Below are 26,899 nucleotides of genomic sequence, written 5' to 3'. Positions count from 1 at the left end.
TGTCGCCAGGCTGCTGCTGGTGGGATCATGATAGTTGTAGTCGTTCACCACCATCTGGAGGTCCCAGATTCCCTGGTCCGGCTTTTATGTTCTATTTTTATGCTTTTTCACAAAGGGGTACTGCTGTGCTTCCTGTTCCATGTTATGCTCCTTGTTTAGTCTCACCCGTGTGAAGATACGTTTCCTAGATTTGCTGCTGTCCAGGACACATCCTTTTTGGACAGAAAAATAATCTCACTGGAATTCTGTCTTTCAGTCAATGGTTATTCTGTAATAACTGCTGCATACTTGTTGTGAACCGCCCAGAGTGGCCCGGATAGCTAGATGGGCAGTATATGAAGTAATTAGTTAATTAAATAGGCTGCTCTTTCCTGGTTGCTTCAGTCCTGGGAAGGAGAGGCAAAGAATCCTTTGTTTATCCCAATAACATTCAAAGGCCTGAAAAGTTTGTTTTTCTAAAGCAAACTATTTTTGATTTCCCCAAATGTCAATTGGATCCATGTTCCCCCACAAATAATAAACCTGATCTTAATGCTACAGGCATTACACTTTTCTGGATACAGTTCCAGGTGCCTGTTCCAACCTTTAAAGTCTAAATAGCTTGGGGGCCATCCTCTTCCACCTGAGCTCACGGGCCCTGCTTTTCTGCAGATGGCGGCCCAGTTAAGAAATGTCCTTCCCTGGCCAGTAAAGAAAATAAGGGAGACAGGCAGAATCCTTTCTGTCCTTGCTGCTCTTAATGATTTTTAGATCTTGTGCAGATTTAGCAAAGATGGGTGGTTCTGTCTCTGCCGCCTGGGGAATTCTAGTGTTGTAGTCCAAAAACAAAATATTTTAATACTTTTTGTAAATATTGCCAGTTTTAATTCCCACTTTTCTTATTATTACAGTAGGGCCTGCAACAAACTGTCTCAGTGCAGATCATCCCAAAAGTTCATCCTGCCAATCTTGTCCTTATGCTAGCAGGGTGTCTCATTCTTCCCTAGTTCCTTGATCCCCTTTCTTATCCAGACGGTGCTTAACAATCCATTGCTCCTTGTTGTGCTGATCATTCCTGCCACTGAACTCCTTTTTTTAAAAAAAATGTGGTTTATACATTTCTCTGCCTTCCTTATTGATTGTAAAGCACTGAATATTTGCATACCGTTGTCTGCTTCCACCGTATAATGTCTTTTTATTGCTTGCTACGTGTGTTTAGTAACCTAAGCATTTTCGGTTGTCTTTTGCACAGGTTGGGTGCATCATGTTTGTGAACAGAGAAGGAACCTGCACCTTCTTCCTGAATGAATTTATTGCCCAAATTTAGTAAAAAGCAGTTAGCGCTTCCAGTGTGTATGCTTTTGTTGTCTTTTGATCCTCACGTCTGTAAACTGCCGACACATTTTGCTTGCTCCTCAGCAGCTCTGCTTTGGCTTCAGTTCGGCTAGCACTCAGCATATTTGTTTGCAAATAGAAGCAGTGGTTTGCCTTTGTGTATGTTTCCCCTCTGCTGTTTATCCTTCTGCAAAGCATTGCAGGGCAGAATCTGATGAAGATATGAAGCACAACACCCCAAGGGCCTAGCTGCCTGCACAGTTGCTGGGTTGCAGTGCTCTGAGCTGGAGGTCACTCACTCCATTCGAAGCAGTGGGCTTTCTGTAAGGGATTGGTCTACACATCCAGCTAGAATATTGTGGTACCCACGGTACAGAATGCATGCCCTTTTCATACACAACTTCTGTGCAACTTCTTATTCTGCAGAGATTTGTGCGAAGTTCGGACTTAAAGGATTGCTTTACAGCTGATTTGATGGTTCTTCCTCCTCCTCTTCCTGCAACTGTACACTGCTGGCTCTCCCCTACTTTTAGGCCCAATATTGATTGGCATTTCAACATAGAAAAGCATGGCGGAAACAGAAGAATGCAGCTTATGATAAAAACCCTTCTCTCACCCCTGACCCCATTAGTTCGTATTTCCTGGTACAGCGAACTGTCTGGAGTGTGGGAAGGGAATACTGGGTGGTCAGGTGTCTCTTTCTTCTGTTGCATTTACAGGTCCTTCTCAGAACTGCCTCTAGATGAGGCAGAGAGAGGCGGCTGCCTCAGGGAACAGGTACTTGAGCGGTGGCAGGAGTGGCTGTGGCTCCTGAAATCGCTGGTTTTCCTTGGGGGGTGGAGGACCAAGTTCCAACAGTGTGCATGCCTCAAAGCTTGTTCTAGGCTCCCCACAGCCAATACAACTGTTGCCAATGTTAAAGTAAGATTCACGTGCAGAATTTCAGTATCTGTTTATGGAGCAGGAAGGGGAATCACCATTTTGCCAATTGTTTCAGGCAGAAAAATGTCTTGAGATAGCTCTGATCCTTCATACCTCACTGGGCTCCTCTTGGTGTCCTTCCACAGGGGAGCAAGGGGCATTACCGGTACCACTGGCAGAGCCACAATGTCAAGCAGAGTGGTGTGGATGACATGGTTCTACTCTCCAAGATCTCGGAAGACTCCATTGTGGAGAACCTCAAGAAGCGCTATATGGATGACTACATATTTGTATCCTTTCCATGGGCCCGAGAAAGGCTTGGAAGCTGTGGGCTGTGGCTGTTGTGGAATGGGAAGAATCCCTCCTGGAGAATGCCTGTTCTGTATGTTCTTGCTAAAGAGTAGAATAACAGGAATAATCCAACACCAGAAGACCAAGCAGTGTAACAGAAGAATCCAACATTACTTGATTCAGGGGTTATGTTGATTTTCAGTGGCTTTAGTGTTTTCTTTGCTATCAGTCACCTTGAATGCTATTTTTTTAAATGGGAAGTTGGGACAAACATGTAATAAATGGAAAAAAATAATTAATTAATTTGTATAACAATAAAATTAATCAGCAAGACCATAATAAATGGCAACAAAAATGCCAGATTTTAGAGGCAATATGTTCTAGAGGATAAAAAAGGTAAAAAAAGAAACAAACCCAGAGGTAACCTTTTCTCCTTGACCTGACCATGCCAGGAAAAGTTTTACACCTGTTGGATTTCATTCTGCCCCTTACACTGCACACATCCCAGTTTACATAATCTTGCAGGGCATGCCTACAAAGTTGGACACAAACAAGAATTAGTCTTCTTCTCTTCCTCTGGGTTAAAAGCAGCAGGCTTTTAAAATTTTTCACCCATTTCAAAATCCACCAGGAGGCCATTATTTCTGAGCTGGCCTTTGGCGACTGACTGGCTCAGCTGTTTAGCTCACTTTTTTGTAGGCAGAGGTTTACAATATGGCCCTTATGGGGAAAGGTTACGGAATCTTCCCATAAAATGCTAACCTCGTTAATCAAGCAGTTGCTTCTGTGTGTTTTATGTCCACCCAAATGGGTTCTTGCTAAGCCATAGAGATGACCTGGGTGGAGCCACCATTCTTTGGATCTCCTCCAAATATGCCAGTTTTGCACAGTATGAAAATTTATGTTCATTTGCCTTGGCTTTTTCATTAATCGCATGACATCAACTTGCTGTTATTATTCCAAAACAATGAGCTCTTATGTCCAAGACTGAGTGCTGATTGTGCCTGTGTTGGGTCTGTGTATGCGCGCATTGCGCAGTGAAGTGATAGATGTTGTTGTCACTCAAACAGCAGCAGTGAGCCAAATACAGTGTGCACATCCTGAAGCTCCTCTGCAGGTTGCATTCCTAAATAAAAAACGATTTGGATCAGCTAAGCAAAAGCACTTGATGGGAACAAAATTTGCAAGTCTTAGATGAAGCAGTGGGGGATGCTTTTTTGGACATGATCAGCGCTTGGCTGGGGCATGTCTGGTTACTGCAAAATGCAGTGAACGCAGCCCCTGTCTCTGAGTTCTGAGCCCTCTGATCAAAGTGCAGAGGGAGCTCCGGATTAGAGACTTCGTTGTCTGGCACTAATGGAAACCCAGACTTGTCAGAAGAGTCACTTTTTCATGTGGATTCATAAATATCCTTCTGGCGATTTAAGTTTCATGAAGTATTCTCCATGCTATAAGCAAATGGGAGAAGCTGATGAGAGGCTAACTGTGGGAAGGGAGAATGCATCATAGTTTTTCTGACGTGTCATGAACCTTGACTATTTTAGACATATATTGGATCGGTGCTGATCTCTGTGAATCCATTCAAACAGATGCCATATTTTGGGGAGAAAGAAATTGAAATGTACCAAGGAGCTGTAAGTAATGCATTTTGCTCAGTTGTGTTCTTTTAATCTTTGCTTCAGACCTGAAGAGCTTTAAAAGTTTTGATGATGTCAGATGTTTCTTTTCTGAAGCCATGCTAGTTAATAGTCTGCAAGGCTTGTTCTTCTATGTATGTTTGAATAACTCCAGCCTCAGTATCTCAGGAAGAGTATCACTTTTTTTCAGAAAGTAGAGGGTTGACAAATTATTCAGGTATTATATTGTGCCTTTTATATATTCCCATTCTGGCAGGCTCAGTATGAAAACCCACCACATATTTATGCTCTGGCAGACAGTATGTACCGAAACATGATCATTGACAGAGAAAACCAATGTGTGATCATCAGGTAAGGAATGGCTCTTTGTCTCTCTGTATGTGCACTTATTGTAAGGGTTGAGCAAGAAACATGCATGGGAACAATCTAGAGAAAGAAAAATCTGTCTCGTGTGTAAGCGATTGTTCATTGCGTGCTTAAGCCTTCTTCATTTTGGAAGAGAGAAGGAGTTTTTTTTCTGTAGAATCTGGTGTAGTGCTGTGTCTCAGCTGTCCTGGCTCAAGGGGCAGCAAGGGGTTCCCATAGCTGAATGCTCATAAAGACCTGCACATGTCTACTGGCACTTGGAAAAGTTGCTTTCCTGGATGGTGACTTCTGGACACCTTGCCATGCCTGCTGAAGGATTCTGGGAGGTGTCATAAAGAAAAGTAACTTTCCCACAGGCAGAATACACAGAGAAAAAATCAAGATGTTGGAGAGATGGGTGCTTTTGTTGTATATGACCTTGACTGTTAAAGTGGACCCAGATCACTGGATTCGAATTACAGGAAAGGAGATTCTGGCTGAATATTAAGGACAATGTCCTTGCGGTAAAAGCTGTCGGATAGTCATCCGAAGTGTCATCTCCTTCTTTGAAGGTTCTTAAGCAGTGGTCGAACAGGCGTCACTCAAGCATGCTTTAGCCGTGTATAACCCTTAAGGTGCCTTCCTACTGAGTGGTTCCATGAATTATGTCTTCTAGAGCATTTATGATTTTCAAGTGCAGAGCTTGCCTTTTTGCCCATAGTCCTTATTCCGGTTCTTGCACTCCATTGAGCCAACTTAAAGACTTGGTAAGAAGAGGTCCCTGGTAAAAGAATTCTCCCACATTTCCAACAGAACTGGCATGTGTGGTGCAATATGCATAAGTCTCTGCTGTACGACAAACTTCAGTTCCTCTTGAATCACTGGCATCTAGCTTCTCTGTCTTTTCAGAAATCTTTTTGTATCGACGGCTGTCCATGTTAGAATCTTTGCTAAGACAATGAATAAAATACCACACTCGAGGCCTTTCTTTGTCATGCTCGCTTACACCCTACATTCTTGGTCTGAAAGCAACCAGCCTTGTTTTTCTCTGACATATTATCATTGTGGCTTTTAGTGTTCTATTTCTGGTTTCCTGAACCTTAAAAATAAATGTACTTTCTATACTTACAAGAATTCTCCCTGTGTGTGGCTACAGAGCAAAGGACAGAAACAATGACGTGGCTAAAATGTTGCCTCTTGTTTCTGTTTTAAGCTTATGCTCTGCAACACACACCAGACCACTCAGAAAATGCTTGTTTGTGGTAGGGTCATTACTAAAGCCTTCTCCTCTATACAGACTTTGCCATATTTTCTACTTAGATATCAGAACGACTCTTCCTTATGTTTAAAGTATTACTTTGAGTCCTGGAATGAGAACTGTTAAAAAAAAAAAAAAAAAAACAACAACCCAAAACAGATATTCAGCAGATGAAATGACATTGTGCATTCCCTTTGATAACATTTTGATTCCTTTTTCCTGTGTAGTAAGACATTCTGGGTGACCACATCACAGGATCTCTTTCCTTTTATTAAAATCACACCATAAATTTGTGGTGGTTCCTTTTGGTCCTATATGTTTCAGGGCTTGGAAAAGTTTTTCTTTGAACTAAATGTCCCAGGATCTCCTACTGTACACACTTTTGGACAATCCCTGTGATTCTGTGGGGCAGAATCCTATGGGTGAAGCAGGGAAGTTACAGACCGCTTGCTCTTATTCTGTACTGTCAAGTGACTTCCAGGGATCCTAACAGAGTTTTCAAGGTCCGTGAGATGTTCAAGGAATTATTTCCCATTTCTACCAGTACAGCCCAGTGAGTGGCTTTGGCCAAGCACTGATATGAATCCTGATAGGAATCTCCTCTAACCTCTAGTTGAACAGGGCACCCACTCTGCTACCATGGATTTCCAGAGAGGGAGTTTAGCAGCTTGTCAAATGGAGCAATCAGATCTATTTAAGAAAAGGCTTCAATAAATCACAAAAGACATGCCTTAGTAGCATGGAAATTAAATGAAACACTGAAGGTGCACCGAAGGCCAGGATGAAATAAGATGTTGGCTGCTCCCCCATTGCTTCAAAGCAATCAAGTCTCTCTTGTGTGGCGGCTGTGGATTGGCACCTATTCAGATAAACCATTGCTGGAATGAAATGCAGTTCCTGGTTTAGACCCAGTAGCCCACTGTGTTATGTTGTGTGTGTAAGGCTTATCCGTGTAATGCTAAGCTACTCTCAGTGTTGCATCTAAGGGTGTTTGCATTTTCTGTTGCATCTAAGGGTGTTTGCATTTTCAACAGGCCTATGGGATAAGTTAGTGTGTGTCCCCCCCCCCCCAGGGAGTCTAAGAGAAGGTGCTAGAAGGTTAGAAATTTGCTCCGCTTGCTCTTTTCTATATTAGTTTTAAAAAACCTTCAACAGACATTGCAGATGAGAGTTGGTAACATTTACGATAGTCATCAAAATAGAATTCTCTGAAAGGGTTGTAGGATACATAATCATTTATACCTTCTTTGTTCTTGAAACTTAAGATGCATGTTTTTCCATGGGAGATCCCTAAAGAGGGATGGAATTAGAAAGGAGAGTGCATTTTGGTTCAGGCATATTGGAAAAGCAATAGAAGAGGGAGGAACCAGTGGGCAACCACTCTGCAAGAGTCCTTTTCCTGAATGACCACGGCCCCCTGGAAAGATTGGGCTGGTCTTTCAACAGGGCCCTGGAAGGGTCAGGAGAGAAAGAACAGGCCTTGCATCTGGTTCTTGGAGTGCATAAACCTTGTATTGTTGTTCTGCTTGGCATTATATCTCTTATCACGAATAAACTTGTCAGACTCCTGATCAATATAATCTGGATGAAAAACGTGTGTGTAGATCTAAAGCACGCAGGTGGACTGTCCAAATGTAATATTTGAACCATGGCTTAGGCAATGCTGGGAGAATTGCCAATGTGCCGTCTATGCCGCACAACTGCGCAGCACTGCATTGGGAGGATGCAGCCGAACCAGTGTTGCCCGCCCATTTGCTTTGGATTGCGGCTGGAACCCTGTGCGCCTGGTGTGGGACCCCCGCCCAGCCCCCCCAGAAAAAAAAGAGGGAACGTTGATAATTGCCTCTTCTAAATTACAGGTAGGCCATGCTGGCATGGTCGATTCAAGGAGGTATAATCCAAAAGGTTACTTTCACAAGCTCTGGTGGCATTATGAGCAGCTTTGGGCCTTCACGCTCATACTGGCTGCTCTCCTTGTGCCTGGAAATTTTATCTGCCTGCATCCATCCAGCCATTTTAAAACAAAGAATAACATAGACATGGATCTGAGTTCATAAATCAGTGTCACTGGGAAAAACATACAGTGTTATATTTCAAGTGCTTTGGCCTAATGATGATGGAGAAGACAGACAGTAGGCAGTCTTTGTAATCACTGGACATTGTGGCTGAGGGGTTCTGGGACATTTAACCTCCCTCAAAAGGAACTTTTCTGAGCTTCAGTGATATTAAGAGCAGCTTATGATTTGCATGCTTCCTTCTATAATCTTGAAGACAAATTAGAAAACCCCCCTTCCTGGTTCCTGGCAAACCAAGGTTTGTCGTTATATCCAAGCCTGGGAAACTGTGGTTTGCCCACAAACTATAACTCAGTTTGAGCAGTGGCTTTCCATCCAGGATTATGGTCAAGACACAAACATTGCTGAGTCTGTTGGAAATGGCAAGTTAGAAATTTTGGTGCAAAGAGATTTCTAATCTATAGTTGCTGTGGGTTTTTCGGGCTCTTTGGCCGTGTTCTGAAGGTTGTTCAACCTTCAGAACATGGCCAAAGAGCCCGAAAAACCCACAGCAACCATCAGATCCCGGCTGTGAAAGCCTTAGAGAATACAGATTTCTAATCCCCCAGTGCAAGGGACAGAGGCAGTGCAGGAGCCCAAGACTGAAGTTGCTTGAATCAGTAATACTAAACCACAGCAATACTGAACCACAGTTTTGGCCTCCTGCCTTGACTGGATGATTTGAGATAATATCCTTTTAATTGTTTCCTAGTGGTGAAAGCGGTGCTGGAAAGACTGTGGGAGCCAAGTACATCATGAGTTACATCTCCAAAATATCAGGAGGAGGCCCGAAAGTACAGGTGAGAAGCTGCTGACTTGGAAGGGATAGTACCTGGATAGAAATTGCCGTGTAGGAGAAGTATTGAACCTCTGCCTGTTAAATTTCAGTGTGTTCACCTTTGGGACACCTGTGCACGTATACTCTATGTAAATTATTTGCAAGGGTGGCAAGGTTAAGGCAATGAGCTAGCTTGGGGGTTTGAGCAAGGAGTGTTGATGAGCTCATCAGCTGATGGGTAGATGGGCTATTCTAGGCAATAGACCAGCCAGCAGCAGCTTCCTGCTGCTGGCCAGCTGCTTTGCTTGCTCCCTTTCATTTATTTGCTTTACTGTACTCATGATGATTGTGTCCTTCCTGTTTTTACCATGGGAGACAATGATAACCATCTGCCGGTAGCCAAAGAATTGAGCCACTGAGACGGAAATGTGCTCCATGTTGGTTCTGGAATGGGTTTAATCACATCCTATAAATAGCCTTTTTAGCTATTTTGGGGGTAGGACTTCTCTTCCTTTTTTGTAGAAGCTAAACTCAAACTGAATGGTTGCCAGAAAGCAGGTAATAAAAGGGATATGATGACCCTTTTATTACTGGGGAAGGAAAAGGGAGGGAGGGATTCTGCAGAAGAGGGGAGAGGATTCACTAGCCTCCTGCCCTTTCCTGAGGGTCTCTCTACACCCATTCAAGGCAGACCAGGTGTCCTTTGGCAACACTGGAAGATAAATATTTTAAAACTTTCATTTAAAACATAAGAACAAAAAAGAAGGTACCTGGAAGAGTGTTGGGTTGCTGGTCTTGAGATCTCTAGAGCTGGTTCTGATGACAGGGTCACTGGATTCACACATTCTGTTTCCCAGAGTCTGTTGAAAGCCCACAGGTAGGGCACAATGGCCGGAGCACCCACTTGCTCCTATTTCCAGTGTCAGCCCACTAAAGTCTCATCTGTGGCATGTTTCCTGATGAGTCTCATATTTTATAGTTTTTAAGTTTCACTCTTGGAATTTTAGCCAGTGTCTGGGCATCCTTGTCACCGGTGTATGCCGTTCCTGTGTGTTCTGCTGCTTCCATTTTTTCCCCTTACAAAGTAAATGTGTATTTAAGGAGGGAAATATGAGGTAGCTCTAACCTTTTTTCGGGAAGTATCCCTGGGTGTTGTCAGCAAGGAAGGGAAAATGTCAGGCAAGCGTGGAAAACCTCCTTCTGCCAAAGGGAGGAATCTTTTCCCAGAGAAGTTCTCGGGGGTTCCATTCCGGTGGTGAGAGTGAGGGTGGGCAGCAGAGGCAAAAGGATGGAGTCCACATGTGAGCATATTTTCACTTAAAGCTTTGTCAGTAGGTAATCTCAAGGAATGGCATTAAGTTACCTCCATACAAAAGCTGGGAAGCAATCAGAGGATGGTGTTATGGAGAGCATGTCCTAAGGAATCTCCAGCAGAGCAGATTGGGATCTCAGGAGGGCCAATGTTTCATACGCCTGATGTCAGAACTTTAAATCCTTAGCATCATGTCGGTGGAGATGCTGGCTTTCTTCTTTAGTTTCTCCTGCATCTGGTCCTGTTTGTGGACCACAGTTGGGAGCACTACTCCACAGCTGAGATCATGTGATCTGATGTCTTTCTTCTCCCCTTCCACACCCCATCCCATCCAAAACTTGAACAGGATTCCCTAACAGTTAGGACAGGTGAGCTTCTGCTTGTCAAAACATCCCAGGGAGTAATTTCTGCAACTTTCCAGGGTGGCCATGCTTTCCTTGAAGATCACAAGAATTCTTCCTGAGCAAACCTGAAGGTCTAACTATCTCAGCACCATTGATGCACAAACCTTTTGGAAGATTAAGGAATCTTAATTTCATTCAAAGTCTTGGTCCTGCATTCAGTCAATCCACTTTTGATTTTGTGTTCCAGCATGTGAAGGACATCATTCTGCAGTCCAATCCTCTTTTGGAGGCTTTCGGAAATGCCAAGACCGTTCGGAACAACAATTCCAGCAGATTTGTGAGCACTTCTCTTGAGTAATTCACAAAAAGCACAGCAGTATGGAAAAGCAAAGGGTATTTTTAGGGTAGCAGAGGAAGTTATTTCCTCATGATGGAAGGTTGGAATGCCAAAAGAGGAACTACTGGGGACATGTTTAAAAAACTTTGGGAGAGGCAGCAAGGGAATTCCTCCCATCTTTCACTTTTTAAAAAAACCTACAGATTAATTTTTTTAAAAAACTATAGATTTGTACATAAATCAAGACATAAAATAAGAATCACTCTCCCATCAGTACATGTTGAACTTGGCAATAGACGAGTGTGCAGAGAACAGTATGGCATCGCCTTTTCTGCATTCCACAGTAATGTGGGCAAAATGGGGTGTGTATCAGAGAGAGCAAGCAAGCGAAAGAAAGATGGAGGCAGAGTCTGTGTGAGTGAAAGGGGAAAGGTTCCAAAGTTTGTGAATTTGCTTTGGCTTGTGAAGGTATTCCCTCTTTGGGTTAGGACAGCTGGTGGCAAGAGAGATAATAGCACTTTTTTCTCCAAATGTTTTTTTTAAACAGAGAGTGTGTGAGAGAGACAGGAGCAGTACGCAGCCACTAGTTTACAAGCCACTGCTTGTTGTGCATCAATTGCATGAGTTGGTGCGCAGCGGGAGGAATACAAATAGCAACTGGATACCTAACAGCAAATCACCCTGGCTGCTCTTACACCATTGCACATAAACTGGCATAGCTAATGAATAGCATTCTGGCCACTGGGTCATTGCTGCCTGTGGTATGTGTATACGTATCATCATTACCCAACCTCAGTTTCATTATTGTCCCTGATGAAAGAAGTACTGGAGTATTTCAAACACTAGAGATAACAGTAGGGAGAAAAGAAATGAAAGTTTTTCAGAGCCATGCAAAAAAGTGAAGGTTTCATGGCCCAGTGCCTTTGGAAACATCCTTCCTTGGGGGAACAGAGAAGCCAAGCATTGTTTTCTTAAAACATGCACTCTGGTCAAATCAATTCCACTTCCATACTCTTCCTTTCCGCTGGTGCTTTCATCCTTTCTGTTCAGGACCATAGTGGAAGAGGAGGATGAGTGCATGTAGCAGGCAACCTCAGCCAGTTGCCTTATAGATGTGTTGGGCTGCAGACCAAGCCAGGAGAGAAGCCCCATTTCTCAGAGCACCTGCGCTTCTTAGTTTGAAGTGCTCTGTCAGCATCAGGGCATTCTGTCTTGTCAAAGGGAAGCAGAGTGTGCAAACTTTCTATCCGTCTGTTCGGAGCTTGGAAACCTGGCACAGGACCAGAGGACGGGAGGTTCTTGGAACCACAGTCCAGAAATGGAAACCGTTTCAAGCTGTGGGTTTGCCTTTCTGAAGCCCTTTTTCCAAGAGGTTTTGGGAATTTTGAAAAACAGTGAGTGCAGGCAGTTAGATAAACTTGTTTCTCTCCTGCCTCTGTTGGTTTGCTTTCAGTGTGTTCTTTCGCCCATCACTTTTAAAATTCCAAACTGCAAGTCAGAGAGTCCCAGAGACTTAAATGTATAGTTGAACACATCTTGAGGGCATCAGGTTTGGCATAATATGCAAGGGTTGCTCCGGCATTTTGGCTTTATTCACCAACCTATTTGCCTATTTGATATTTGAGCCCTTGAAGTCACATGCCAACACAAACACTAAATCCAAGGCCTTAAGAAGGAAAGAGGCAAAAAACAAAACAAAAAACCCAACCACCCAAAACCTCAGTAAATCTGAAATTCTGGGATAACAGCACCCAGCAGACTGACCTCTATACACACTATGACCAGCCAGAACACAGTAACAGTGCCTTGACTAAACAATTAAAAAAAAAAAAACTCCCCAGGTTCTTCTTTGCATGGAAGGTTTTATTCTACCCAGCTTTCTCCTGGCAATGCTGTGGACCAAATGCCTGGAGCCACTGGGCAGAATTTAGCCTCAAGGCTAATATTGACTTAATCCCTTTTCAGCAATCCACATTCATTCTTTGTTGCAGGGGAAATACTTTGAAATCCAGTTCAGTCCAGGTGGGGAGCCAGATGGAGGCAAGATATCCAACTTCTTGCTGGAAAAATCTCGGGTGGTCATGAGGAATCCTGGAGAGAGAAGCTTCCACATTTTTTACCAGGTTAGGTACTTTCTGAAGCTTTTCAAAGGGCTTCTTTCAAAACCAACCAACCAAAAAATGATTTTGCTGATTTTCTGAAAACTGCTGGTTTCTCATCAGAATTAAGTAGCACAACCCACAAGAAATTTCTTCTCTTGCAGTGAAATGAGAAAGAGTTGTTCTTCCTTCCTTTCTGAATCTTTTGGAAGCTCTTTGCCAGCATAGCTGTTGAGGATCCTGGAAGTTGTAGTTTTAAAAAGAAATTGTTCCAAACCCTGATTCTACCCACCTTCCTGACTGGGTGGGTATTAAGGAACTGAACCTGGCTTCTCCTTCAGACTAGTCTTTAACTAGGTAGACGTGGGAAGATGCCTCAAACTGGCTTTTGTCTTCAGCCTGTCTAATCCAGTGTTTGGGATCTTAAGCAGAGAAGGGCCTTTCACAGCTTTCCGCTTCCTTCAAGGTCCCTTTCAAATGGAAGTGCTGCTGGGGGCGCAGAGTGTACACAGAATAGGTGACCTGGCTTTAGGCAACCAACCCCCTCCCCATCTTTGCAAGTCTTCCATCCTTCCCAAACCTGTCACCTTCCAGACATACTGGACTACCTCCCCTGTAATCTCCAGCCACGATGGCCAATGTCCATAGCTTGCAAGCCAGTACACCTGACCAGTGACATTAGTTTAATGTCAGGATGCTGGACTGTCTGGCTCGATTGTGTACACTTTGACCAGCAGGAGACCCCCGGGGGACCTTCTCAGTTCTGTGCCTAAAACCCTCTGAAGTGCTTTGAAATGTGAACCTCTTACATGAGCAACCCAGGAGGTGTCATCCAAAATCTCCAAGCCGGGCTGTGGGATATTTGTTCCCTGACTTATTTCTGGTGGTTGTGTGGCACATGTCCTGCCCTATATCATCCCCCACAATTTCTCTAGTACTTCTTGGATGAAAAGTATCTTTACAGTTTTAAATTTCGGATGGGAGCCACTGATTTGAGCCTATTTCGAAAGAGCAAAATATTATAGCACTTTAAAGACTTAACAGCCTCATTTCAGCATAAGCTTTTAGGATTCAAAATTAACTCCTTCAGACATTTGTTAGTTTCCAAAGTGTCATCATCTTTCACCCTTCTCCCACCTTCTTTTGCTATCATGATTTTACCGGGACGATTGAACTGAGCTTTCCTTTAAAAGAAAATTTTACCTCTCTATCCCCTGGTTCCAAAATGTGCAAACTGCATTAACCCAGCAGATTCAAGCCAGTTAACTGTCATGTTTCTTTTTCTTGTTCCACAGATGATTGAAGGTGCCTCCAGCGAGCAAAAATCCACCCTTGGCCTCACTAGCATGGACTACTATTACTACCTGAGTCTCTCAGGGTCCTACAAAGTGGAGGACATTAATGACAAAATAGATTTCCAGGAAACTCTGGTAATTCCTTGAATAAAGCTCAGCCTTTCCAGTTTTACTTATAACTAATTAAGGTGATGCTATAAGCCGCCTAGAGTGGTCGCAATGACTAGATAGGCGGGGTATAAATGGAATAAATAAATAAATAAAAGAATAAAAGCCCTTTTGTGCACATTCTCCACACTTGTGGCTATCAGACTGGCTGATCTCCAGAGGTTGGCATGTGGTGGGCAGAGCCCAAGGATTTTGCACTGGAGTTCTTAAGCGTTGTAGAGAATCAAGGAACCCCTTGCCTCTGGTGTCAGAGACCCTTTCCAGGCTGGCTCCTGATCTGAGCTTGGACTGGCAGCTCCTATCTGTGTGGGGCCTTTAATAAGGCCCGCAAGCATCAAACCAAATAGAACAGAGGGCAGTTGTTTTTTTTCCCCCTCTTCTGGCTCGTAATTTTTTTAAAAAATATTTGGATAGAAGGAATATGTTTTTGAAAACAGACTGCTTGTTCTCTTTCTCCGATGCTTAAACACCTCTGCCTCACCTTGCTGCTTGAGAGGGAACAGCTGGAGAGCATAAACGTTCAACAGGTTTTCTTGCCCCGCAGAGGTCTTGAGATTTATACCTTCTCCGCTTCGCTTATGGTGCTTTTTAAGTGTGAAAAACAAAGACATCTGGAAATGTTCTTTTTCACTCTGTAAGGTCTTTTTGTTTGAATTAGAGTTTTGTGGCAAGAGAAGGCAAGGGTTTAAGAACAAGGATGAGGGGGAGCTGTTAGGGTCCATGTCCCATAATGTGGTTGTAGATACACACACACCTTGTATTGGGGGGGGGGGAGATTTTTTTTTCCTTTCAGAAGGGTAAGTACTAGCTGGATTTAGCTCCATTTCTCAGTCTCAAAATGATGTACTCTTCTTCCGTCATTCTGGATGTTGATTGTAAAGATGTTGAGGTAAACTGCAAGGTTATAACGCTTTAATTTCATTAGCTTAAGAAACTGTTATTAAAAGTATGCACAAAGTGTAATTGGCTCCTGACAGTCAGGGCTGTGCTGTTTCCAGTCTGTTTTGCAATCCTGCTTATTCCCAAGAAGCAAAACATTGGGTTAGTACCTGATTTTTGTCTTGGTAACCTTTAATGCTGTTGTCTAAAAATAGAGCTGGTGGAGGACAAATAGGATGGCTGGAAAAGCTGGGTCTATATTTTAGAAGTTTGATGGTTCCAATTCTACAACCTCATGTTTTAATGTAAGTTTTTATATAGCCCTGCTGAGCCTCTGAAAATGTTCTGCACAATGGCTGCGTTGGAATAAAACTGAGATATGTACGAGCTTTTGGCTTACTCATAGAGATCCATTACATGAGGTGTGATTAAATCAGGAATCTGCTAATTAGCCATAATTTCCTATATCCTTCAAAATGGGGATTCATTTTTACAAGCTTTGGAACAAGCCAGGATCTTAAACTGCATTTTGAAGTTTAAAATCAGAGCTTGGAAATAAGTTTACAAGTCATATATTGTGCATAGCCTTTTTCTTCTGTACTGATAGTATAACAAAGTCACATCTCATATTTCTCAAATGGCATTCATTCACATGGTTGTTTCATAATTTATCTTTTACATCTTACTTCCAACCTTAACTCTTGCAGCACGCCATGAACGTGATCGGCATCTTTTCAGAGGAACAGGCGCTGGTCCTGCAGATTGTGGCTGGGGTGCTGCACTTGGGCAACATCAGCTTCAAAGAAGCTGGCAACTATGCCGCCGTGGAGAGCGAGGAGTGTAGGTAGCCCCTTCCGGATGACCAGACAATCAGCTGGGCCCTGAATGTGCTAGGCTGTGGCAGGCAGTAGATGGCATTGGGGGGAGGGGGAATAAAGCTTGGGAAATTTGCCTCTGCAGAGAAAAGCTCCCACAGTCTTCCTCACAGGATGGCCAACAGCTGTGCTAGCTGGGGCACTGGAGTTGTAGGCCCTTCAAGGAACTTTTCCAAGCTGTGGGGAAAATAGCCCAAGGTGTCAGAACTGTTGGGTACAGGGAATTCTGTTCTTTTGTACTGGATGTGCGAGCTTCATTCTGGAATAGCTGTGTTTGTATGTGGGAGTCCCGTCTCATTGCAAGAGGTGTATGCACACCCTTGAGGTCATCCAATCATCTCCCTCTAGGCATACTTTTAGAGTGGTACCTTGACTGGTGTGTTCTGCTACAGCTTTGAGGATTGCTTCTTTGCATACGGCAAAAACCATCTATCTATGCTGCAATTTCCGCTTTTGTGTCCTGGCAGTCTTGGCGTTTCCAGCCTTCCTCCTGGGAATCAACCAGGGCCGCCTTAAAGAGAAGCTGACCAGCCGGCAGATGGACAGCAAGTGGGGAGGGAAATCAGAGTCCATCAACGTGACCCTCAATGTGGAACAAGCATGTTACACAAGGGATGCCTTGGCCAAAGCGCTTCATGCCAGAGTCTTTGATTTCTTGGTGGATGTAAGTGGCACGTCCAGCTGGGGTTTGTTGCGGATGTGTCTTTTCTATGTCTAATTTATGATAAAGTTATATTCCTATTCCTTATGCAACTCTGTTCCTCGCCTTTTTTCTTTTATTAGTCAATTAACAAGGCTATGGAAAAAGATAATGAAGAATATAATATTGGTGTCCTGGACATCTATGGCTTTGAAATATTTCAGGTACAATTGTAAGCATTTACTACGAAATGTCTTGGGGGGTAAGGTCACTTCTTTTGGAGAAGGGGTGTTGCATGTGAATCTAACCAACTGTTCAGCTATTCTCTGGTCACTGTTTGAGAGTAGCCTCATCTTCTGTACCAAGAGCAGAGCCTTTTCAGTCAGCTGGGGCCCTCACTTCCAGAACTTGCTCCCCCATCCGCCCATTGCACTCTTTCTCTGCAGAACTTGAGAAAGAAACTAAAGATACTACTTTGCTCCTTTACCTTTTTCCCTACTTGTAGGCGGTTAATAGATCACATTGGAAATGTTCCTTTTTATTGTATATTGTAAAGGCCTTTGGTCAGAAACGATAAAGTTATCTGAAACTATTGAGCACAATGGGATTTATCCTGTAGTAAGCATGCACAGAATTAGGCTGTTGGTCATGCAGGACTAGTATGAAGAGGTGTCAGCAGAAATGGAGCGAGACTGTTGGGAGAAGCGTATCTTATTTTTTTATCAATTATTTTTGAAATATATATACTCCCGGCCTTTCTGAAATTAAAGTAGCCTAGGACTCAAGAGTGCCACTGGGTCCTATTTGTTGCTGCATGTAAATGGAAACAAAACATTAATTTAAGGCCAGACAGTTCATATAAGGCAGTGCAAAATTCAGGGTGTAAATGGATCTGTGTGAAAAGGAAGCATAAGGTATATTAAGAACAAAGAGAATGGTTTTCTGGGCATTTGACCAAACATGACTGCATTGTGGCTAGCACTCCCTTAATGAAAACCCAGTCCTGGAAAGAGTTTTGTAGAATGTAAGTTACTGCCGTGTTTGGTGAGGAATGCTGTGTGAATATAGGCCACCAAAAATATGAAGCAAAAGGATACAAGGTTCTGAAGCGAAAGGATACAAGGTTCGCCTAATTTCATACAAGGGGTGTAGCTGAGGATGCCTCAAAGCTAAGGTTTTAATGGGCCCCTCCTTTCTTCTTCTTCTTCTTCTTCCAGAAAAATGGGTTTGAACAGTTTTGCATCAATTTTGTCAACGAGAAGTTACAACAGATCTTTATTGAATTGACTCTGAAGGCAGAGCAGGTATGAATGAATAAATGCTGGGAACAAGCAGATAGTACAAGTCCACAGAAGCGCCAGCCTCACTGCTGGGAACTTTTCTGGCTGAGGGTGGGATATCTCTTGAGCAGTGCCTGCTCCAATGTCTTTACTGGGAAATTTGCCTTGCACAGCAAGATTGAGGAGAAACTTCCTGTGGGTTTCAGCAGCCCAGCGTTGGAAGTAAACATAGGCATTGCTGCAGGCACATTCTCTCCCCCACCCCACCCCGGTGAATGTGATGACCCAAGAGTGAGTCTCAGGCCCCAGAATAATCATCCCGTCATATGACTACCCCAGCAATGCTGACTCGCAGTCACAGATGGAAAAACTGCGGCTGGCCTTGGGTTTGTGTTGGATGAGGCCCTCCAGTTAAAGCTGGAAGAACGTCTGCTTTCTCCATTTCCTCCTTGCTGGTCTCTTTGAAAGGAAAGGCAAAGGTTTTTACCATTTTCTCCCAACATGTGCCATTCTGAAGAGCCTGCATTTGGGATCATGTCGCTCCCTGAATATGACATGGGAGTGACGGGCCTCACATACTGACAGCACACGAATAGTGGGTGCCCTGCAAGTATTTATTTACGCATTTATTTCATTTCTATTCTTCTGATGCACTGAAGGCAGTGAGTGTGCAGAGCTGTCCTATCTTTACACCAAATGCCCTGCAAGTGCTTTGGACAGACCTGGCACAATCCAAACCCTCACCTCTGCTCTCATCCGCAGTTCTCGAGCCCTGATGTCAAAAGGCTCTAAACGATTCTTGCTGTTTGAGCTCCCTCTGGGCATGTTGAAGAACTCTGCTCTGAAGAACATGTGCCGAAGTCTCCACATGTCTTTTCTCTGAGCCCATCTTTCTCTCTTGCAGGAAGAATACGTACAAGAAGGAATTCGTTGGACTCCCATTGATTACTTCAACAATAAGATTGTTTGCGATCTCATAGAAAACAAAGTGGTAGGTGTGGGAAGGCTTCTAGATAGACATCTTTTCCTTGGTTTATTACCTGATGGTTTTTATGCATTATTATTATTGTTATTTTTAAAGGGAGATGCTTCCAGGGGTTGAACCAGGGATGTCCTCCATGCGACGCAAATGCTGAGTTATTGAGCGGGGATCCCTCCTCACCTGTTCAGCACCTTCGAGCTGGAGAGCTCCCGGTGGACAACAGGGGTGGCCCCATGGCACATGGAAACAGAGCCACATACAAAAAGTAGCAATCACTTGTAATAACTAAACTCCAAAGGCTGATGGGAATTGTGGCCCCATCCATCAGGACTAGATGCCCCAGGTCTGGGACGGCTGCTTTGTAACCTGTTAGATTTCACTATGCACACCTCCCCTTTCACATTCTGTATCTGTAACTCTCTTGATGCCAGAACCCACCGGGCATCATGAGCATTCTAGATGACGTCTGTGCCACCATGCACGCTGTGGGCGAGGGAGCTGACCAGACCCTGCTGCAGAAGCTCCAGATGCAGATCGGGACACATGAACACTTCAACAGCTGGAACCAGGGCTTCATCATCCACCATTATGCTGGAAAGGTACTTTTCAAAATCCAAAGGAAAGCCAATTCTATTTCAGGCCAGCTTAGGCTTGACTTGGAGAGTGTGTATTGTTGAAGACTAGAGTGTGGGTATGGAAGTCCACTGCTGCCTGGTGCAGGAACCTCTCCTATGTCAACCCACTTCAAACGTTTGTCTGTGTCCATATCAGAAGCTGACATTTGTTTCAAGCAGATGGTGGGGATCTGTATTCAGCCCTTTTGATGAAATGCTTGGGGGTAGGATGCCTTCCAAGAGTGGGTAGGACGAAAAACAAAATGTCTGGGATCCCCTAGATGCCAGCATATTTTAGAAAAGGCATGGACATATTTTTTAATGGGTAATAAAGCTGGTAAACCACCAAATGATGATACCATGGGAGGAATGGGGACGGGCCCCCTGTGGAGTAACCAAGAATCTGATTGATAATCAAGAGGCAGAGGGGAGGCCCCCCACCCCAGCTCTAAAGGGAGACAAAATAGAAACTCAGGCTCTCCCTGGTGGTTCCCTGCTCTCTCTCTTTCCCTATCTCAAACTGCTTTTCCAAAACAAACCTCATGGGCTGGTTTGAAGGGTTGACAGAGTATCAACTCCTTAGTTTCTATGGATTATGACCCTGAAGCAAACTGTGCCCTAGGATTAATAGAAGGCCCATTTTTCCTACCTTGCCAAAGAATATGTCTTCCTTGCCAAAGAAACAGGCCTGATTCTTCCTTCCGTCTCACAGGTGTCCTACGACATGGATGGCTTCTGTGAAAGGAACCGAGATGTTCTTTTTATGGATCTGATTGAACTCATGCAAAGTAGCGATCGGTATGTGAGAGTTGTTTCCTTGCAATTGTAGTGTGTGCCTTGTGAGTCAGATCTCTCCAGAATGTTTTGTTGGGGGAGGGGGCTGGTGAAGGTCACCCTGAATTTTCCCGCAGAGCAGGAGGACACTAGTGCAGTTAACAAAGCCAGTGTGAAGAAAGCAATTAGACAAAAAAGGCTTTGGTTGAAAAACAGAAATACTGTACTGCTTAAACCAGAAGAGGGAGGGAGGAGTAGATAGATAGGGAAACAATAAACCAGGGGCTAGCTAGTAACTGGACAGAAAGACAGACTTGAGTGACATGGGAGTTCTTAAAAGGGCCCTAAAGCAGAACCATAAAGTCTTTAGAAAAGCTGGATGCCTTCCATATTTCTGTTCTCATTATGAAAGATGTGGGGCAGATATTTGAGATGCAACTGATGTTTCTAGAAGGGAGTCTGCAGGTCAGAGGTGACAAGGGAAGAAGCTCTAGATCAGGTGGGCATGTGCTGGAAAGAGGACAGCTGCATCCCACCAGCTGCATTCTGAACTGGACAAAGAAGGTGAAAACATGCACAGGAAAAATAAGGGAAGGTGGGAGAGCTGTGTGTGGGAGGGCGAAAGGGGAGGGTGCCTGTGAAGCTGCTGCCCAGCGCTTAGAGCTGTGCTGTCACTTCTGTGTTGGAAAGTGGGATGTACACAGCAAGCGAAGGTCTCAAAGAAGAAAAATCCCGTTCCATACAGTTACTGCTTCTGCTGGAACTCCACACTGCTCCTCAAAGGGAAATTCAGGCTGAAGCCGAAGGAGGAGCTTGTGGCGTGTTCCCCAATTCATTAGAGCGGGTCTCCTCACTTCTTCACTGCACAGCTGTGGAGTCACAGTCTGCAGGCTGAGATGAGTTTCTTTCCCCATTGACTACACAGGTCAGATGTCTGTATAGGCTAGCCAGTGGAGAGGAAGTGAGGCCTCTGCTGCCAAGGGGCATGGCTCCACGGGCTCAATGTGCTTGCTCTCTGTCCTTCCCTTCTTCCCAGACCTGCCTTTCGTATTATGACTTTGCGTTGACCTGTTTTTTCTCTCTCCTGCCACTTTCTCTTGAATCCTCTTCTCCCTGCTTCCTTTTCCTCCTAGGCCTTTTATAAAGGCACTATTTCCGGAGAGCCTCCAGCCTGACAAGAAAGGCCGACCTACGACTGCTGGAAGCAAAATCAAGGTACATTTAGGGTTTTTTTTAAAAAAATATATAGGTCAGTCCAGGACTTTTGTCACTTGACAGTGATGGGGATGCTACGGAGACATGACCACAAGAATATCTGAGATCCCTTCTGTCACTTCTCAAGTCCCATTTAAAAACAGGAGGGAGGATTTTACTAAATTTCCTGCTGGGCAGGTATTATCAGTATTATGGTGCCTCATGTGTCACATGCAATGCAGTGATTGGAGCAGAGAGGGGCAACTGCTGGATGATGGGATTTGATGTCCAGAAAGATCCAGGGGACTGCTGTTTGCCCACTCCTGCTTAGAGGCTTGGACTGGGATGCTGAAGGTCCTGTTTCAAGCCTCCACTAAACTGTGAAACTCACATTTTGACCAGTCCTACCATCTCAGCCTGGCGTAGCTCACACGGCTGTTGTGCTATTGACATGTACCTTCTTTCTCAGGTTTACTGGAGAAAGCTTGGGCAGGGCTCATGTGAAATACAAAAGTGTTGCTTCTCCCCTCAGGGAGGTCACATCTCCTCCCCAGAGCTGGCTAGGACACTCCTCTGGGGAAATCCAGAGTGCAGGGCTCACCTACAGCTTCTTCTGCCAGGCCTCTGATGCAACGGCAACGTTGGAATTCATCCAAAGCTTTCAGGACAGCCTGCTGTAGGTCGCCATCCATCTGAAAGCCTTCTTTTCTCTCCACAGGGTCAGGGTCAACCAAGTGTTGCTCACTATGCATTAGCGGTTATAAGCTGAACAGATCCTCCTGAGATCGCCTCTCTCTCTCTCTCTGATGGAGCAAAATTACCGTCTAATTCTTTAAAAGGGGCACATTTGTTGCCTGTTAGGAAGTGGTGCATTAGGAGCAGCCGGCTGATGGTTCCTTTTACTTTTTTACAGAAGCAAGCCAACGACCTCGTGGGCACTCTGATGAAATGCACTCCTCACTACATCCGCTGCATCAAGCCCAACGAAACGAAAAAGCCCCGTGACTGGGAAGAAAGCAGGTACCCACCACAGGGGGCTGTGGGAAGGGTGGGCTAGGTGGGCATGAAGAGAGCAGTGCGGTTTAAGATGCTCTTTCTGAAATCCCAGAGTCCCCCAGCCAGAAGGATTAGCAGCACAGGTACCTGGTTAAGAGTTAACACCCTCTTTATGTAATGAGGGTCTAATGAAGATACGCTTCAGAAGCCATGTGAACAAGTGGATGCAAAAAAAAAAAAAAAAAAAAAAAACCAACAACATTACTGACGCAGTGAGTCATGTTCTAGAATTACTTCTGGCAGTCACATGTCTTGTGCCCTTCTCCTGGCCGCTTTCCAAGGTTTTTGCCATCTTCTTGTCAGTGCTGTGAGCGTGCTGGCTAGGGAATCCTGGGGGCTGTAGTCCAAAGTAACTCTTCCCAGCAGTGTGGAGGTTGAGAGATGGACCGTCTCTCCTACCTCTGATGCAGGTTCATTGTCGTGGAAAGAGGCAGAGGAGGGCCACTTTGTCATAGAGCTGGAGGGGGCCTTGCAGGCTTGTCCTGTGCGACACCCTGTTGAAGGCAGGAAACCCAGAAGAGGAACAGCCTTTGCAGACACCTGTCCAGAGCAACAAGGCCCCTTTCCAGTCACTTTCCTTTTGCATCCTTTGTAAGATGGGCCTCTGCATGCTTACAGGACTCTGAAGCTTTAACTGCTCGACTCTTGCTGAAGGATCAGTGAAACATTTGTTGTTATGTGGAGTGAAGTTGCTCTGACTTACGGTGATTTCCCAAAGGTCTTCTCATTAACAGCTCTCGCCATGTCTTGCCAGCTTCCTTTACGAAGTCAATCCACCTCAGCATGGTCTTCTTCTCTAACTGCCTTCAACTTTTCCCAGCACTATGCAACTTTTTTTATAGTGAGTCTTCTCACAAAGTGCCCAAAATACAGTAGCTTCTTATTTATTTATTTATTTTATTTTATTTTATTTATTTATTTATTTTTGGCTTCTGGGTGAGTTTGGACTTGATTCGATCAAGGACCCATTTGTTTTTCTTGTTGGTGGTACATGGAAGCTGTCGTGAAACAGACCACACTGCAGAAATTAAGGGTTCTAGAAGTGGAAATTGCACTCTGTGGTCTGTGTTTGCACCATGCAATCAGGGGACACCCCCACCCACCTCTGACATACCTAGTATTGGGTGCTGCTCTCAGGTAAAGTGGAGCTGCCACACCATAAAGCCTCAAAGAGTCGTGTGAGGCTTCTTCTTACTGGATTCCTCACACTAAAATCCAGCCAGAGCCCCTTGGGAAGAGGTGACCTCCATAAAACATTGGCTGTTTCCTCACTAGTCTGCTTGATTCCATGATGAAGTTGGCCAAAAAGTCCTAGCTGTGGCACATGATGTTAGATGAAAGGCTTCATAAATAAGCAAAGAATCACATGCAGATCTAGGCTACCTGCTGGGCCACAACAGCAGCCCCCAAAGGGAAATGCCACACAGCCTTGTTTAATACAGCTTGGAAAGTTACATTTGGAAATTAATCCTTTCCTGTTACTTGTTACATATTTCTTTTATTTATACCTCCCTGCGCTACAGTTGTTATCTTCTTTTTGAAACATAATTCCTTTTAAAGCGTTGTTGCAAGAAATGTAACAAAAATAGATGAAAATATAGAAAGCATTTTGAGTTTATGCTAGGATCAAGTGTCAAGAGGGGCGGGCAGGGATAGTTTTGTGAAGATTTTGTCAGGCCTAAATTATATAGCAGATCCAAACCCCTCTTCTGCCAAGTGTATTGCCTCCTTTTTTCAATTTTTTTGCATAGCACCTTGTAGTTCTATAATTATTTTTTTATTAATTTCCCCTTTGTGGGACTAAAGTATTGTGACTGGGAGAATTTATCTACGCAACTGGAACTCCATCTTCAGTAATCAGACACCAATGGCTCTTAAGAGTGCAGCGTGAAGGTTTTACCATCTTAATCCCGGTTTTCTGCCTCATATGCCTGATAAGGTGGCTTAAGAAGGTCCATGAAAACTTACATTAAAATAGAATAGTCTTTTAGGATGCCACACTGCTTTCATCTTTTTTAAAAAAAATCTTTTGTTTTTGCCTCATATGGAACTCGTTGGGGAACCTCCTCAGTCTGGGATCTTTCTCTCTCAACCACGACATTCTTTCTGCCCTTGTGCACTGCAAGAAGGGAACTGGTTTATACTCATTGTTCCTAGCTTTAAATATTGCCTTTTAATGATGTAAACCATGGTGTCCTCATTGTTTTCAGCTTTAAAAATTGTTTTTCAAGGATGTGAGCCACCATGGATTCTTTTTAAGGAGAAAGGCAGAGTAAAAATATTTTAAATAAATAATGAATTAAAACAAACAAGGGAGGGGAGCAGAATGGCTCTCTAACGCTCAGTGTGTGTGTGTGTGTGTGTGTGTGTGTGTGTGAGAGAGAGAGAGAGAGAGAGAGAGAGAGAACCCAGAACCTCCTGGTTCTGAATGCCATGCAGCCACCGGCAATAATCAGCCATTCACTCTCCTCCCTCCCACAGCAAATCCCTTTGCAAGACATTCAGGAAAACAAAACAAAACAAAACAAAAAAGCCCAATCGGTTACCTTTCTGTAGGTTCAGAGACTTGAAATAGGAAATTTGGCTCCCTCTCCAAAGCCTTCTGGTGGTGTGAAAAGAGCCAACCATCATATTTTCCTGTTTATGGATTCCCTCCTTCTCACACATCTGGAATAATGCAATGGTGGGGAACAGTGTTACGCCTTTTTTTTTTCTTACTGCTTTGCCAGTGCCAGTCCCTGTGAAACTACACAGAATGTTTTAATGTATTTTTCTTTCTGTCTGGGAAGAGACTTGTTTTTTTTTTTTTTAAATCACACTAAGAACCAATTCCTTTAAGGTCTGTGTCTGGGAATTAGGTTAATGGGAAGAATTATGGCCTTTCCAAGAGAAAAATGTTTGCTTCTTTTTAAATCACCCTCTTTTCATGTTGTAACAGGCTCCGATGGCTTCACCCTTCCACAACCTGAAGCCTTCCCAATACATTTGATGGCAACTACCATCATCCCAATGATCATGCTGGCTGGGGATGATGGTAGTTGCCCATTAAATGCATCTAGAAGATGGTACCAGGTTGAGAAAAGGCACCATACGAGGAGAAAAACACACTTTGACTTGCTGTGGAGATCTAATCAAGCTGAGTATATGCTGTATTGGAAATGGTGAAAAATAGCCGTCAAGTTTTTTACAGATTTGGACAGACAATGGCATGGCCCTCTCAGATTTTCAAATATTGGAAACTTGAACCCATTCTGCTAGGCAGACCTTTCTAACTCCTCCTCCTCCTCTTCTTCAGGGTAAAACACCAAGTGGAGTATCTTGGGCTCAAAGAAAATATTCGAGTTCGGCGAGCAGGTTATGCTTATAGGCGAGTGTTTCGGAAATTCCTAGAGAGGTACGGTATTTCTGTGCAGTTGTTTTCTTTTCTTAATGGGGATGAGGCTCGAGAAAGGAGCATGATGAGATCTCCAAAGATGTCCCGGTTTCTTTTTCCTTTCAATACCTCTCCCACAGCTTATCGCCCAGGTATATTAAATAAATCTGTGTTCTTATTTACACCCCCCTTTTGAAAATGGTGTTCTTACAAAGTGAAGGCAAACCAAAAATTTGAAGAAGACACCTTTCGCAATGCACGTCTTACTTTCCAGATTGATTTACAGTTATCGGCATCATCTTGTTGGGCAGCCATCTCTTTTCTACTGTTGTGTGTCAAGAGTTTTCTGCCATGTAATAATGATTAATGTTAAAGTGGCATATAGACGTTAAAGTGGCATACAGCCCATCCTTCATCTCACAAATAAACAAAAATCAAAAATTCTTGTGAAAACCACCTGGGCAGTGGTTGAAAACATACTGGTGATGACAAAGGCACTGACCAGTATATGTCTTCCTCAGTTACAAGCTTCCCTCAGTTCACATTGATTGTGCTGGATTTGTTGATGAATTAATTGATTAATTTAACTTCACGTTAAGGACAAAAAGCAGTGTTCGAATGCAAATAAAGCATGGTTTCTTTCTCTCTCTTACACCCACACATGGGACAGAATGCTTCTTTTAAGTCTGACTGGAAAATTTTGGAGCAATTAAATCAGTTTAGTGCTGAAGCTGCAGCAAAAGCTCCGACGGACAGCTTGGTTTTGCTTCTGTTTTGCTTTCTTTCATTGTTCAGTTTGGAGTAGATGTATTCTGTTCTCTGTGTGACTAAGGAATGACAGAGGGTGATGTGGTTTGATGAGGAAGGTTCAGGCAGCTGGGGGGGGGGGGAGAGGAAGTGGTAAATCCATCCCATGCCAGAATCAGCAAGTTGCAGCCCCCCAGGAAGTATGGCACCATGAGCCAATCCTGTCATTTTGTTGTTCAAGCTCTTTGGCCTGTTTATCTGAGCTTAATTTAGGGTGTGACAATGCCGCTTTTGCTTGTCCATTCATACTTTTGAGATGACATGATGCCAGT

The 26,899-nt window shown here is 43.9% G+C and overlaps 2 protein-coding genes across 11 annotated transcripts in view; one reads left to right on the top strand and one right to left on the bottom strand.

The window, feature by feature from the left end:
* FAM81A (family with sequence similarity 81 member A) overlaps positions 1-25,743 on the bottom strand; it is a 74,510-nt gene extending 48,767 nt beyond the window's left edge. For 9 of the 10 annotated variants that reach the window (XM_072981753.2, XM_072981763.2, XM_072981754.2 and 6 more), the window contains exons 1-2: positions 24,994-25,743; positions 20,073-20,158 (exon numbers count right to left, since the gene is read on the bottom strand). The gene's annotated coding sequence lies outside the window, so the exon portion shown is untranslated. Of the gene's footprint in view, positions 1-9,368; positions 10,503-20,072; positions 20,159-24,993 lie in introns of those variants that run through there. The other variant, XM_072981761.2, reaches the window with a different exon arrangement.
* MYO1E (myosin IE) overlaps positions 1-26,899 on the top strand; it is a 60,809-nt gene that overhangs the window by 21,895 nt on the left and 12,015 nt on the right. The window contains exons 2-18 of the mRNA XM_072981744.2: positions 2,382-2,525; positions 4,071-4,160; positions 4,420-4,514; positions 8,533-8,620; positions 10,502-10,591; positions 12,583-12,714; positions 13,986-14,120; positions 15,740-15,872; positions 16,375-16,571; positions 16,691-16,771; positions 17,765-17,851; positions 18,732-18,818; positions 19,241-19,408; positions 20,136-20,221; positions 21,331-21,412; positions 22,305-22,411; positions 25,743-25,841. Coding sequence (XP_072837845.2) covers positions 2,382-2,525; positions 4,071-4,160; positions 4,420-4,514; positions 8,533-8,620; positions 10,502-10,591; positions 12,583-12,714; positions 13,986-14,120; positions 15,740-15,872; positions 16,375-16,571; positions 16,691-16,771; positions 17,765-17,851; positions 18,732-18,818; positions 19,241-19,408; positions 20,136-20,221; positions 21,331-21,412; positions 22,305-22,411; positions 25,743-25,841 — 1,901 coding nt within the window. The remainder of the gene's footprint in view (positions 1-2,381; positions 2,526-4,070; positions 4,161-4,419; positions 4,515-8,532; positions 8,621-10,501; positions 10,592-12,582; positions 12,715-13,985; positions 14,121-15,739; positions 15,873-16,374; positions 16,572-16,690; positions 16,772-17,764; positions 17,852-18,731; positions 18,819-19,240; positions 19,409-20,135; positions 20,222-21,330; positions 21,413-22,304; positions 22,412-25,742; positions 25,842-26,899) is intronic.

Source organism: Pogona vitticeps, chromosome 12, assembly GCF_051106095.1.
Source record: "Pogona vitticeps strain Pit_001003342236 chromosome 12, PviZW2.1, whole genome shotgun sequence".
NCBI lineage: Eukaryota > Metazoa > Chordata > Lepidosauria > Squamata > Agamidae > Pogona > Pogona vitticeps.
The sequence above is the reverse complement of the archived record's forward strand: the minus strand, read 5'-3'. Positions and strand labels throughout refer to the sequence as shown.